The sequence below is a fragment of the Dromaius novaehollandiae genome, chromosome 1 (assembly GCF_036370855.1).
Source record: "Dromaius novaehollandiae isolate bDroNov1 chromosome 1, bDroNov1.hap1, whole genome shotgun sequence".
Classification (NCBI taxonomy): domain Eukaryota; kingdom Metazoa; phylum Chordata; class Aves; order Casuariiformes; family Dromaiidae; genus Dromaius; species Dromaius novaehollandiae.
Genome location: NC_088098.1, coordinates 30,215,687 through 30,228,649, shown reverse-complemented (window position 1 = coordinate 30,228,649; position 12,963 = coordinate 30,215,687). Strand labels below are relative to the sequence as shown.

Below are 12,963 nucleotides of genomic sequence, written 5' to 3'. Positions count from 1 at the left end.
ATAATTTATGGCCAGTATTGAAATAGCAAGCTGCACATTTACATAGTGATTCACAAATGTTAACAAATTAATTTGCACAACCATCCTGTGGGGAATATGTAGGATTCAGCTCTTATTTGTAAAGTGGAAGTTTCAGAGCAATGTGAAATACCCAAGGCCAGGGAAGAAAGAACATCCGATTCCAGATTTAAGGCTTGGGTCAGAAAAACAGAACAAACATAAGCTGAACTAATAAGATTTGCTAGACAGTGGACAGAATGATGGCTATGGAAATCTTACTTGCAGGTTAGTCCACATCTGCTGATTGAAACTGAGTAATTTTTATTTTCCCCAAGATTCCAGAGAGTCTGAAATTATTTATGGTTACATGAATTAAAGAAAGCACAAGGAAGATTTCCAGAAGGCTGAAATATTTCATTCTGATGCGTTCAGACTAACATATTTCATTTCAGAAATGCTGGATCACTTTATGTGACCTTTTGAAATGATAGTTTACAGCATCTTATTTTGAAATTACATTTTACATTTTTTTTAAATTGCAAGCTAAAACATTAAAATGTTGAGTAACCTAAACACTTACAGAATAATTTTTTTTGTTTCAGATTAAGGAGTACACTTCAGGTTAACACAAAATCATATTGTCTTTATTGTTCATTTAATCCAAAAAGTGGTATTTCCCCAGAATGTCGAAGTTTAGTCACCAAACTGAAGAGTCAAACCCATTGGACTCTGGTGCTGGAACACCTCATGATGAAAGTCCCATACTCTGAGCAGGAGGTAGACCTTTGTTTTCAGTTTACTTAATTCACCTGAATAAAGACAAGAGCTGTGTACACAATGAAGTGAAGGAAAGCGTGGGCTACATTTTGAAGTCCTGCCTTCTGCTAATCATATTTTTTGCAGTTTGGAGTGTGCGACTCGCACCATTAGTCAGCTTTTCAAAGGAAACCCTGTGAATCCCGCTTAAGATAAATCGGCATGAATTAATTCTATAGTAGATCTAATGTATGGATTTGTAGTATGCTAGCCATTTTTTTGGCAAATCTTTACGATTACATGGTAGCCAATATGGAAAATATAATGATGGTAGCTCCCCAGTATTGAAGTGGAGTTATGCTGCAACACACTTAGCATATACAGGTATGTGCTAAAAATGTATACTCTTGTTTATTCCATGGTTACATGTTCACCTAGCCCTGTCTTCAGTAACTGCTGCTGTGTTTGTCTCTTTTTAACATTGGAACCTATATAAAGCTTTTATTTTGTTGTATATTCAAAATTCAAGAGCATACTATTATTGTTTCACTTTTCAGAGCATGATGAATGTATCACAAACCAGCACAACTGCGACGAAAATGCTCTCTGTTTCAACACTGTGGGTGGGCACAACTGCGTTTGTAAGCCGGGTTACACGGGAAATGGGACCATATGTAAAGGTAAGCTGTTGAAGACCCTGGGGTTCAGCAGTCTTTGAACTGGATGAGTTAATGCCAGTCTGTTCACAAACCTTGAAGAAGACAGACAAAATGCTAGACATTTAGGTTCAGCACCTAGGAAAAGGTCTTCATGAGTGGATATAGAGACTTTGCATTTTACAGCATTCATAGTAATTTGAGGATGATGCAAATATAAATAGTATGTTCTAAAATCTGGAGTAACTACTTTTCACTTCTGTCCCAAGGTGAGTTTCCATAAATGCTTCCCCATTCAAGAAAACTCAGTGTTACCAACAAAATTACAGTTGTGCAAATATTGTCAAATCTACATTCTCCACTGTCAGTCACTTGCTATTTTGCTTGGATGAACTGAAGATTGTTTGGTATGTTGTGTCTCTCCATTGTAAATGAGAAAAGCAGTAGACATTCGTACACAAAACCTTTGCTACCCTAGAGCTGTTGCCCTGTTTTCTAACATTGCCATCCACTGGTGAACATTAAAAATTATATTAATAGTCTTAGATGCTTTTCCGGAGATACAGTGCTGCTTTTATAATTCCTGTTGTATTTCACATCAGAGGAGGTAATACTTGGTACTTGGGCCCAAATTCTCAGAAGTCCTCAGACTCCTAGCGTAGGATTTAGGGATATCTAACAGCATAGGTAGTACAGCTGTAAGTGAACTGGCTCAGAAATGAGAAGTGATCTAGCTGCAGCAATGGCATACCTAGGATCCTCTGAAACTGCACCTCAGTCCACCCATCTATTAGGTGTTAGAATATAAGAGACCTGAATTAACACTGATGATATTCCGTAGATACATTCTGCTGCTATTTTTTATTTTAGATCTTGGTTCTATGCAAATTATTGAGGCTAAGCAGCCCAGTATTTCTATAATTGCTAAACCTGATTAAGATCTTAGCACTAGCTACTCCTTCATCTTATTGCCAGTATGTTTTTTCTGTATATTCATAATATATATGAATTCTTTGTAAAACACAGTAGCCATGCCTACTTCCAGTCAAACGCATGCCTAGAGGAAGAGATGTCAGCCAATACCCCTATTTATGCCATTATCCCTCTTTTGGGATGTGGGAAAAACCACCTCAGGCTAAGGAGGTTCAAACCCAGTCACTCTGCTCAGAAGAGCACCTAGTCTGTGCGACTGAGCCCTGTGCTGTGCTTGGGTATAGTCCCCAGTCCTTATGTGTGTCACTTCACAAACAAGTAGTTGAGACTTCTTTGGGTCAAAGAAAAGGTGCCTAACCATAGAGCAGTGTCAGCTCTTCTGTGTCCTGGATGAGAGCTCTGACTGTAGATCTAATGTTTCAGAGAGCCTTTAGCCCCATTGTAAAAGAAAAGTGTCCCTCCCTCCCTTCTTGGTATTCAAAAGACAGTATGCAGGAGAAGGCTCTGAGACTGTGTATCTTTTTCTGAGAAAGGTACTTCCCTACAGCCGTAGCTTGGATACTGGAGTCCTTCAAAGAGGTGGATGCACCTCTTGACCACTATGGGTTTGGCAGCTCTCCTTGCCCATGCTGCCAACTGATGCTTCAGTCTGTCTCGTGCCAGGAAGCTTAGGTGTCCCACTCAGTGCTGTGGGTCCTACTTCACAAGCCCTGTGCCTGGAAACTGAGTTGGAAAGGTCAACTTCATAAAATTCATGTTCTCTCTTAGGTCCACCTTAGGACCTTTTCAGTGATGCTGCCTCACGGAGCAGCTGCACACCAAACCTCATATCTCTTATGACTGTTTACAAACGTAGGGGTAACCCCAATGCCCTTGGGCAGAATTCCACTCTTTGCATTGGTGATAACCTTCATCCACCTAGTTTTGCCTGCAGTTTTCCTCTGCAGTTTCTTGTGAACACAGCATGGCTCACTCCATAGTACAGATACAATCAAAGCAATTAAACAGCTGCCATATTTTATATCAGAGCTAGTTGCATTTCTGTGTCAGCAGAAGGGATTCTTGTAGGCACACACTTGTTGACGGCTGTATCTGGATAATGTTGCACTGAAATATGTGAGCACAGCTTCTCAGATTCCAATGTGAATCAAAGAACAAATCCAAGGATGGACCTCAAACTGTAAATGGTACAAGCTTTAAAGCTCTTTAAAATCCCTTGAGACAAAATTAGTATTTTTATTATTTTGATCTAATTGCTGAATTTAGGAGTCAGGTAGGCCTGTTAATTTAGTGCTTAATTGTGCCTGTTGGGTTCAGGCCTTTATTTGGGAAGCAGTGAAGAATAGCAGTGACTTAAGCAGGGTCTGTTGCTATGGAAGACGTTCCCTTTCACTGCTTTCCAGTGCATGGGAAGGAGCACATATGTGGGCTGTTTTCTTCAGATGATTTACTCTAATCTCCCTCTTCATCTTGTCAGACCATCTGGCCGATGAGGCAGGGGGGCTATAAACCATCTCTTAGTGACCTCTATCCTTAGGTGAAAACAGTATCTGTGCTCAGCACTACAGGACTGTGTTTTGTGTCACTCTGCTAGAGGCCCATGAACACCTGCCAAGTTGTTGAGCGTAACTTTACTAATTCCTTCTTAACCATATATTGTGCTTTTATTATTTCAGCATTTTGCAAAGATGGTTGTAGGAATGGAGGAGCCTGCATTGCTTCCAATGTGTGTGCCTGCCCGCAAGGCTTCACTGGGCCCAGCTGTGAAACTGGTAAGATTATAATTGAATTTATGATGAAGGTAATCCAAGAAAGATGCTTGAGGTAATCCAAGAATAAAGGAATGTTTTAAGTGTGTGCCCTGAAAAAGGGAGCTGCCACTAAGTTACTCACTTTTCTTATATGCCTCTCAAGAGAATATATTACAACAGTTCTAATTAGAAGCATATTGACCATAGAAATTAGAACATGGGTTTTGACATCTCGAGTTCTGATATTCCATAATTAAGAAGAATATTGTACACTTGCTTTTCACCTCTAATGGCAGATAATCTGACATCTAGAAATAAATCCAAATAACTGATTACTTCTATGCGCTAAACTTGTGGCTGGCTCACTAGCCGACCTTCCCTTGCATTTTTATTTAAAGACTTCTTTAATTAACTCAGCAGTCTTTACTTACTGCAAGACAGGTTTCAGTGTTCCTATTATTCTTAGTTTCTCTCACAGGCATTCTTTTCTCTTCTTGTTATCCCTGAGAACGGCAGTACCACAAAGCCTTATTTTAAAGTTTTATTTTAAATCTTGGTTCTATGCAAATTACAGTAGCAGGCACTTTGCCCAGCAGACTTTGTAGAATGTTAATATTTAGCATCTCAAGTGCCTGTAAATAATTTCTCAAAGTTCAAATGAGTAGTTCCAGCACCTTTATTTATTGCTGTAGAATTTTCAAATGCATTCTAACAGTACATGCCTTCAGGAGGTGAAGGGAAAAAGCTCTCTTAGATTAATTGGCTTCACTATGCCTAATAAAAGGGCAGTCTGCCACCTATGATTGACTATTGTTGCCATTCTATATTGCCTTCAATAAATCTTACAAACAGAGGAAAGGAGGTCATTTCAGCAAGTATTGCTTTCATCTTACTTGTAAATATGTCCAGTTTAATGAAAAACACAAACTGATCTGAATTCTGTATTCTCTGATCCATTTGAGAGGTGAGAAATGTGATTGTTTTCATTCTTCTGTATCTGAATGGATATTACCATAGCGCACATGAGGGGTGCTATGTGAAAAGCAGCATCTGGATTGTTGATCTGTTTCTAGAAAACTGTCAAAAAGGCAAGTTTTCAAGTATTCCTTGCTGTTTCACAGACTGGAAATGTTGTGGTGCAGAATATCAGGTCACTTCACAACAGTGTTATGTTTTTACTTGGAAAAACTTTTGCGCTAAGGTAATGCTCAAGTATAAAAATAGCTACCTTGTTTTAGTGGTTTGTCTTAAATGCTTCTTGCAGCATTCTACTGTTATCAGCTAAACAAACTGAACGCACAGTTTCAGGGCTAAGATTCATCTTCCCTAGATTTACATTTACCTATCTGACTTGTGTAGATTAGAAACTTACTTGCTTTAATCTCCTTGCATAGTCAATAAGGAGCCACTGTCAGAGGTAGGTCTTACTAGCTTGTCTGAATTGCTCCCTGGAAGTCCTGTGTCTGCTCCCTTGTTCAGAGAGGAACCCATGGCCCCTCTGTTCCCAATTTAGGAAGTTCAGATACAGGCCTAAACTCAGGTGGAGTGGATTCAGGCTCAAATGCCTTTCCAAAGCACTTCTCAGTGGTCTAACTGCCCTTCTCTTCTACCCTTTGTGAAATGCATAGGAGAGGGACAGCAGAATTCACTGGGTTTGAATGCCTTTGGAAACTGCTTTCTGAATATCTAATTTCAATGTTTAACATAAAGTTAGCATCGTAGTTTTGACTCAGAGCTAGTGATACCATTGTGATTTGGAGCCAGTGTGACAGCCCCAAACCGGTTTTATAGGTCAGTTTTGCAAGATGAGGCCCATCTCTAGTCCAGTGGACCTCCACAAAAATAGAGTAATTTTTTCTGCTGGTAAAATTAAAATAATGTTGGAGGTCAGTCACAGAGATGTAGATCTCGTCAGGTGATTTGGATGCTAATGTGCAGTAGTGGGATTGTGAGTGACTTGCACATGGCTTTGAAACACGTATGCTCTGAAATACCCTCAGAGTGGCAAATGGAAGAGCTATCCCATTCACAAAAAAGCAAAGCTGGTTAATTCCAAGATTGAATTTTCATAAACATGGTGCCCTATACACCCACTAAGGAAAATATGAGCTTCAGACAGTGTACTCCCAGTGAATATGACCGTGTCCAGTAGGTGCTTCTTGTTAGGATCAAGTGATCAAGCCATACATATTACAAATAATTCATGGTGGAAGCTTCCCTTTATGAACAGTTACTTTATCTCCAAAGAAGATATTACCCTTCTAGGCAGACATCTTTAGTTGTGATCACATACAAGGAGGGAGGAGAATTGATTTAAAGCTGTCAAATGTATTTTTAAATTGCATGTTACTTACTTCTGTTTATGCCACATTATATTTAAGAACTGCTTATTGAAGAGTCTTGGTATTCTTAACTTAAGATAAAAGTTTTTTCTAACATTTAAATGGAATTTTCTGTATTTCAATTTGTGCCCATTGACTCTTGTCCTGTCACTGGGCACCACTGAGAAGAGTCTGGATCCATCTCCTTTACCCTCCCACACAGTCATGTATTTATATACATTGATAGGATCCCTCCTGAGTCTTCTCTTCTTCAGGCTAAACATCCCAGCCCTCTCAGCCTCTCCTCCTATGTCAGGTGCTCTGATTTGTTAATTATCTTCATGGCTTTTTGCTGGACTTGCTCCAGTAGGGCCATGTCTCTTTTGTATGGGAGAGCCCAGGACTGGAGCCAGCAGTGCAGATCTGGTCTCACCAGTGCTGAGCAGAGGGGAAGGATCACCTCCCTTGACCTGCTGGCAATGCTTTTCCTAATACAGCCCAGGAGGCTGTTGGCCTTCTTTGCCACAAGGGCACATTGCTGGCGCATGTCCAACTTGTTGTCCATGAGGACCACAAGGGCCTTTTCTGCAAAGCTACTTTCCAGCCAGACAGTCCCCAGCTTGTGCTGATACATGGGGTTATTCCTCCCCAGGTGCAGGAGTCTGCACTTCCCTCTGTTGAACTTCGTGAGGTTCCTCTCTGCCCATCTCTCCAGCCTGCTGAGGTCCCTCTGAATGGCAGCACAGCCCTCTGGTGTATCAACTACTCCTCTCTATGTTGTGTCATCTGCAAACTTGCTGAGGGTGCACTCTGCAGCGTAGTCCACATCATTAATGGAGATGATAAACAGTATTGACCCCTGGGTGACACCACTGGAGACTGGCCTCTAGCTGGACTGTGTGCTGCTGATCGCAACCTTCAGTCTGGCAGTTCAGCTAGTTTCCAGTCCACCTTATTGTTTATTACCTAGCCCACACTTCATCAGCTTGCCGATGAGGATTTTATGGGAGACAATATCGAAAGCCTTACTGAAGTCAAGGTAAGCAACATCCTCTTCTCTCCCCTCTTCGCTGAGCCAGCCTTCTCATTGTAGAAGGCTAGCAGGTTGGTCAAGCATGATTTCCCCTTCATCAATCCTTGCTGACTACCCCCACTCACCTTCTTGTCTTTGATATGCTTGGAAATGGTTTCCAGGAAGATTTGCTCCATCACATTCCCAGGGATTGAGGTGAGGCTGGCTGGCCTGTAGTTCCCCAGATGCTCCTTCTTGCCCTTCTTGAAGATATCAGTGACATTTGTTTTCTTCCAGACCTCAGAAACCTCTCCCCCTCAAGGACTGGCAGCTGTCATTGCGAGGCCAATCCCTTAGCACTTGCAGGTATATCCCATCAGGTCCCATGAACGTGTGTCTTTCCAGTTTGTTTAAATGTACCCTAACCTGCTCTTCCTCCACTCAGGGTACATTTTCCATGCTCCAGCCTTTCCCACTGGTCTCAGGGACCTGGTATTGCTGAAGGCTGGTCTTACCAGTAAAGACTGAGGCAAAGAAGACATTGACTACCTTGGCCTTTTCCAAGCCCTTTGTCACCAGGTCCCCTGCCCCTTTCCGCAGTGGGCCCACATTCTTCCTAGTCTTCTTTTTGCTACTGAAAAGACCCATGGAAGCCCTTCTTTTTGCCTTTCATATCCCTCACCAGATTGATCTGCAGATGGACTTTGGCTTGCCTAACCCCTCCCTGCATGCTTGAACAGCGTCTCTATATTCCTCCCCAGGCCTGGGAGGGATGATGCTGTCCCCACTTAGTCCCTGCTGATGGGCCGATGCCCAGATTCCTGTTGTAGAACCAGGCCATTGACTTAGAACAGGAAGAAACCAGAACTGGAAAAGCTGGGGTTGCTGGTGTTCAGAGCACCACCTGAAACTTTTGGTGAGGCTGAGACCAGCAGAGACCTGGTCTGTTTCCTTGGCACTGTGTGGGTTGGGAAGATACACTATTTCACCATTGATCTATGAAAGATGTATATGGGAATGGTTGGTGATAACAGACCAGTCCTTTTGGCACCAGTTCAGGTAAATAGTTGATGAACTGGCTACAGCTGTTGGCTTAGAAGCTAAAAGATACAGCCTGGAAATTAGATTGGGCTGGAGGTGATCAGACTAGAAGCCCCTCTGAGCCTTCCAGTGGAGTGGAAAGGAATCGGTGACTGATGGGGCACAGCTGATGAGAAGTGGGCAGCCTGATTCTGATGGGGAAGTCTGAAATCTTCTGGAAAAATTATCCTGAGATTGAACATGATTTCAGGGCAGGCCCATTCACCCATGGCTCAAAGCAGCTTCCTAGTTCTGGTGGATTAGCACTGGAAGCTTGTTCGTGTTTATGGGCATAGCTGTAACTCTTCACCTTACTGACATACCAGCTGCCACGGAAGGGTTATATCAGATTCCTAAATACAATGCAGTTTTTCAAAGAGAAAAGAAACCTTGTGTAACTAAGCACTGTAATGGGCATTACATTTCCTAAAGTTTTTTGCTTCCCAGTGGATGCTTCTGGAGTGTCAGTAGGAACCACTGCTTTCTTGGTAACATAAGGGTGAGAATCAGCTAGGACTGTATGTTAGTCAGCTATTATTTCCGTGAGAAGAGGCAGTCACTGTGAATGCCTTGCAATTCACAGAGCTGTTGCAAAGCTTTAGAACTATTTATCTATTGGAAGCACTGTAGATTAATCGTGGCCCGAGCCTTGTTGAAATGGATCAATGGAATGAGGAAGCAGATGCAAGAATCATGTGCAGATATTTCAACCTCTGGCACTTTTTGTTTTTATTGGTAATAGAACATAAAAATGAGACATGGGAGAATTCCTGTTTCTCTTCCCAAAGGAAGTAGGCTGAAGCAATGTTAATGCTGGAGATGCAATCGTTGGCTCAGGAAAGGGGAGGGGATATGTGTGAAGAGATTTTCAAGACTTACAAGACACAGTAGGAGTTAACCTGGTAGAGCACAGTCTTTTTCTATATAGAGAGCTGAGATTACCAAGGGAATCTGAAACTGTTTGTGCCTGAGACACATTTTCAAAATACCCGACTTACTACTACCTTGTTTTATTACAAAACCATGATTTATTCAGTAGACATTTTAGCTATCTTAAATTGTACTTGGAAAATGTTTTGTATAAGAATCCAGCATAAGATGACTTCGTTAGAGCTGCTTGACACTGCTCTAATTCCCCTTTAATTGGATGACAGAACTTTAAAAGTGGATTTTTCTCCTACTATATATGTATATATGCTAGTGCGTGTATACAAGACTACTGATTTTTTCTTTTTGCCAGCTTCTTTTGGAGTTCCCACACTCATTTTGTGTTTTGAGTATTCCCCTGAACCATTTTTAATTATGATGTAAAAGCAAATAGCAAAGTTTAACTACTAGTGTTTTGAAATAGTTTTTGTAACAAGTTGGATGGAAATATATGGCCTTTTTGTGGATGATAGGTTGTAACTTGCATTTTCCAATAGTGAACTTTCCTTGGATGTCATAGGAATCTTGTCCACCTACTACGTAACAATCTGTGGCAAACTACTGAAAATAAACTGGCACACAAAACTATTGTATTTGAAAGTAGCAAGCTTAACTTACAGACTCTACATTCATTCAGCCATAAATTATTAGTAACAGTTTGCTTAATGACATGGGCAACTGAATTTGAGATCACACTCTTAGCAGAAATAGCCAAATTTAAGGAAAATACATTATTTGGCTCTTCTCCATGTTTTTCATTTTTTTCATGGATGGAAAGCTCAAACAAAAAATAAGTAAGCTTTGTGAATACTTCATGGAAAATGAAAAAAGTTAATATAGCTAAAACAAATTTTTCTAACTTTTCTTAACATTTGTGGTTCAAAATATTAAAATACAACTCAGATTGACTAGCTATATGCTGCAGATCAGATCTCTAATGTTTTGTGCCACTTTCTGTACAAGCTAAATGTTTAACATGTGTGACTGTTGATCTTTTCAGCAAATGCAAATTAATTTCTTCATGTGCATTGACCATGATAATAGCAGGCTTCAGCTTATTGCTGTTCCAAATGAAGCTTGTGAAAATCTTTTAATTCTGATACCCTAGTTGTTAGGAAAATAGCTTTATTGATATTGGATCGGAAGTCATTGTCAAAGTAAGCAGAAAGCTTTTTAACTTTGCTGGTATTTCTAATACCTGATTAAGTATTTTAGTACTTTTAACATCACAAGAGAGTTGCTTCTGTTTAAGCCCTTGATTGCTGGTGTTCAGCTGAAACAACCACAATCAACTTGTGGCCAGATAGGCTCTGAAAGTTAAAACTGTGAGACAAATGGCATTTGAAGCCATTGATCCCACTGTAAAAGAACTGGAATTACTTTTGGCAGAACTCTTAAAAGTTCTTGGCCCCTAATCTAATGAAAACTGTCTGGAAGATAGGAAAGTGTCATGACAGGAACTTTCCCAACAGCTCCAGAGCCTGCCATTTGCTCAGCTCTATATTTTAAAATGAAAACTTAAATTGCTGATAGTGGAATGGGGATTTACTACAATAATGCTAAGAGGCTCAATTTCATGGGCCCAGTATACAAGGTCCTGCACAAATAGAGTAATAGTAGTGCCCTTAAAGAGTTGATAGTCTAACCGGACCAAGCAGGCTGCATGCTGGGATAAGTAAGTATAACATACAAGCTGCTTGAGCAGAAGGCATATTGGGATTCATGATTTATGAAATCCTCAGGGGTTTGTTGGGCTTTTTAATGAAGGAGGAAACAAAAGAGGGGAGCAGGAGGAAGGTGGTGGAGTGAATAGTAAGGGGTGGGTTGTCCAGAGCAATAGCTGTACGAAGAAGTGCGACTGTCTTTGTCCCTCTGCCTCTTCGAATGTCTGCTGCAGCTCATTCATTTTCACATCTTGCCTGGCTTGCTCCCTCTGGGATTTTTTGTTCAGTTGATGGTGTTTCTGCGTGTGCTGGAGATGGTGGTGGTTGTTTGCTTTTTTACAGTGCCGCAGGTCTGAAGCGAGAAGTGGTGTCCTGGTGTCCTGAGAAGTCAGATTCCCAGTTTTGGGGAGGCTCCCAAGTTTGAGGCACAGGACTTAGAGAATACTTTCAGCCAGCAACGCCTTAGTGGCATTAAAAGCCTGACTTGAATTTACAGAAGTGAGAAGATGTTACACTTATTTACAGATCCTGGATGAAATTTTAAAAAGCGAATAGTGCTTGAGCCTCATCTGCAGTGTACAACATTTTAATAGATCCTAATGTGCAGTGAATTGGGATTCATCACATTCTGAAAGTCAGACTTTTAGAGTTACTCAAGTCTGGCATTTCAGCTTATGACAAGTCATTTCCAAAGTCTGTAGGCTACTTGAAACTTTTGCCCTCAGTGGAAGCAAAAACAGAACAACCCCTTTCCTCCCTCCAATTAAAAAAAACCAACAACCAAACAAAAAACAAACCACCCAACAACCTAGGACAAAACCCAAAAACCCATGCTGTAATCAACCATGCCCAAATTGTGGTTTGCAGGCAGCAGGGACCTATCTCACTTGCTGGGCTGCATCCTTGATGGACACTACAGTTGTCCTGAAGTTGTGCCATCAGGTCACTGTCACATTGTCACATCCAGGTCTCCAGCTGTGTAAATGAAGAGAGATAGTGGAGCTGACATGGCCAGGTTGTCACAGGACCTAGCTCCATGCCCAGTCTAGCCCTGGGGAGCCACAGTCATTTCTCATCCAGAAATTATTCCCAGAGCGCTCCTCATTTCCTTGGTATGTCTTCCAGCTCCCTGCCCTGTGGAGATTTGGGTATGTTGCATATTGGGTCAGGAAATTTGGCCTTTTCTGCCATAGTTCAAGTGTATGTACCAATCAAAGATACAGAGTTCTCAGTTTCCTGTTTAAGCTGATTTAGCTAAAACTCTTAACAGTAAATATCTGACCGTACTTTCTATTCTCAGGGGCTGAATCTCTGAAATAAAAACACTTCTGAGTTACTGTGTGCACCTGCATTTAATTAATATTTTCTGTAGTTTCCATTTCAGCAGAAAGAGATGGGACCCAGCTGCTAAAAATAATGAAATGATTTTGCTGAGGATGCTGAAACATCTTGTTTTATAACTTGCATCTGAAGAATACACATCTTCAGCATTGTTACATGAAGTCACTACCCAACTGCACTGATTGAGGTTAAAAACACGACTGTATCAGAGCCTTGGTCTTCCCAAAGTTGGTAGTTTTTTTTATGTCAATTATGGGTTTCAGAGGCAGGAGCAATGTTCTTTGAACTATCCTTGGTTTATCTAGGTAATGTATATCACTAGTCTGTTTAGTGATGCCACATCTACTCTCTATTATTCCGTTTAAAAGCTCTCTCACTGTAGGAAAATCAGATAGTAAAAATATAGGCAAACTCATGGGAAGAATCCTATGCCATCAGCTTCTTTGTCTTCTTTAAATGTAGTAGATAATTCTACTTCAAAAAAATAATGTTATTGTCACTGATATTTTTTCAATATCTTGG

The 12,963-nt window shown here is 40.9% G+C and overlaps 1 protein-coding gene across 2 annotated transcripts in view; it reads left to right on the top strand.

Annotated features, from left to right (window-relative positions):
* NELL2 (neural EGFL like 2) overlaps nucleotides 1-12,963 on the top strand; it is a 154,036-nt gene that overhangs the window by 110,384 nt on the left and 30,689 nt on the right. For both annotated transcript variants that reach the window (XM_026117662.2, XM_026117661.2), the window contains exons 14-15: nucleotides 1,314-1,436; nucleotides 4,022-4,117. In XM_026117662.2, coding sequence (XP_025973447.1) covers nucleotides 1,314-1,436; nucleotides 4,022-4,117 — 219 coding nt within the window. The remainder of the gene's footprint in view (nucleotides 1-1,313; nucleotides 1,437-4,021; nucleotides 4,118-12,963) is intronic.